The following is a 2085-nucleotide window of genomic DNA, read 5'->3' on the forward strand; positions in this document are numbered from 1 at the left end:
GAACGGGCGAACGATTTTTGGTAGACACAGGTGCTTGTTGTTCTCTTTTGCCAAGGAAACTCTTCAGGACACAACGTAGTCTGTCTAAGTCTGCCGACGTCCGACTGGTAGCTGCCAACAGATCTGTGATCTCCACCTACTGTTACGAGAACCAAACATTATCGTTTGGAAACGGCAAATTTGATTGGAAATTTCTCGTTGCTGACGTCACCTGGCCAATCCACGGTACGGATTTCCTCTCTCATTTCCACCTTCTGGTCGATGTCGCCCACTTAAGATTGGTCAATGCAGACTCGTACTTGTCGACACCTCTTCAACCGGCCCCTTAAAACCTTGCTCTCCACATCAGTGCACCCACAGATGTCTACGCCCACCTCCTCCCGTCGTACCTGGAAGTTTTTCGTCCAGAACATTGCCAAACGCCCACGGCTCCTGCCTAATATGGTATTTATCACCATATCAAGACGGCGGGACCCCCAGTCTTCGCCAAATTCAGACGTCTACCACCGGATCAATTGGCTTCCGCCAAACAGACGTTCTCTGAAATGGAAGAAATGGGCCTTTGCCAAAAGGCCTCCAGCCCATGGTCGTCACCCTTACACATCGTCATGAAGAAAGACCCCTCCTTCCGTCCATGCGGGGATTTCAGGTGCCTGAACATGCAAACAGAACCGGATCACTACCCTATCCCAATCATCGCCAACTTGAACTCCTACCTGCACAAAGCGAAGGTTTTCTCCACGCTCGACCTCATGAAGGGGTATTATGAGGTGCCTAGGAACCCAGAAAACATCCCCAAGACCGCCATCAGCACTCCCTTCGGTACATACACCTCCAATTACTCCTGTTTTGGCCTTCGTAATGTCGGGGGCCACTTTCAACGTCTCATGGATGACATCTTAGGGGACCTCCCGTTCTGTCTATGTTATGTGGACGACATACTTGTGTTCTCTTCCTCAAACAAGGAACACCTCCATCACCTGCGGATCGTGCTCGACCGCCTTCAATAAAATGGCCTTGTGGTCCGGTACGACATGTGCACCTTAGGCGCCAATGAAGTGTCGTTCTTAGGGCACTGCATCAATCCTAAAGGAGTCCATCCTCTCCCTTCGAAGGTAGTAGCCGTTCAAAATTTCCTCATGCCCTCAACCGTCAAGTCACTGCAGGAATTCCTGGGTATGATCAACTATTATCACCGTTTTTTGCCAGCCATTGCCGCCACTCTGGTTCCCCTCTACGCCTCCCTCAAGGGCAAGTCAAAAGATCTGAAGTGGGTCCCCCTACAAGAATCGGCCTTCTGCAACGCAAAGAATGCCCTACCAACCACTGCTGCTCTCACTTTTCCTATCCCACATGCCCCTCTCCTTCTCTCCACTGATGACAGCAACATCGCTATTTTTGCATTACTCGAAAAAGTGGTCAACACGCTTGCCCCATCCTTGCCTTCCTCAGCAGAAAACTGTCCAAGGCAGAATCGGGTTATTCTCCGTTCGATCGCGAATTGCTGGTGGCGCACTTGGCTGTCCGTCACTTTGCCATTTCTTAGAAGGTACACCCTTCGTCATTCCCACAGACCACATGCCTTTGGTGCACGCCTTCACTTAACAGTCTGACGTCTTGTCCGCCCGTCAACGTCTACATCTCTCTGCCGTGGCTGAATACTATTGCACCCTTCAACACTTCCCTGGGAAAATGAATCCCATTGCCGATGGCCTGTCAAGAAACATGCTGGCCGCCGTTCAACTGGGATTGGATTACAACACCTTATCTGAAGCCATACAACAGGATCCAGAGTATCAAGCATGTAGGACATCCTGCACAACCCTCCATTGAGAAGACGTGCCTCTCGACGGCTCCAACACCACCCTCCTCTGTGACGTCCAGTGGCCCCGATAGAATCGTGACCAAGGATTCCTGCTCCCATGCGCCGACAGGTGTTTGATTTCATTCACAGCCTTCCACATCCCTCGCGCCATTCTACTGCACAGCTGCTGAAGACAAAGTTAATTTTGCACGGCATTACTAAGAATGCTAAGGATTGGGTTCGCGCCTGTACTTCTTGCTAAAATTCTGAAGTACATCAAT

The 2085-nt window shown here is 50.6% G+C and overlaps 1 protein-coding gene across 1 annotated transcript; it reads left to right on the forward strand.

Moving 5' to 3' along the window:
• The first annotated feature begins 1034 nt into the window (after positions 1–1034).
• On the forward strand, positions 1035–1696 carry LOC137648100 (uncharacterized). Its single transcript, XM_068381036.1, has 2 exons — positions 1035–1478; positions 1574–1696. Exons 1-2 carry the CDS (start codon positions 1035–1037, stop codon positions 1694–1696), a joined length of 567 nt encoding a protein of 188 aa, XP_068237137.1.
• Positions 1697–2085: the final 389 nt, after the last annotated feature.

This window comes from Palaemon carinicauda, chromosome 10, assembly GCF_036898095.1.
Source record: "Palaemon carinicauda isolate YSFRI2023 chromosome 10, ASM3689809v2, whole genome shotgun sequence".
In the NCBI taxonomy this organism is placed as follows: Eukaryota; Metazoa; Arthropoda; class Malacostraca; order Decapoda; family Palaemonidae; genus Palaemon; species Palaemon carinicauda.

Excerpts from the sequence above, each read along its gene's own strand:
- LOC137648100 (XM_068381036.1), top strand. The coding sequence starts at position 1,035 with ATGTGCACCTTAGGCGCCAATGAAGTGTCGTTCTTAGGGCACTGCATC. Across the intron at positions 1,479-1,573 it reads ACTGTCCAAGGCAGAATCGG|ACCACATGCCTTTGGTGCAC; the intron begins GTTATTCTCCGT and ends TCATTCCCACAG.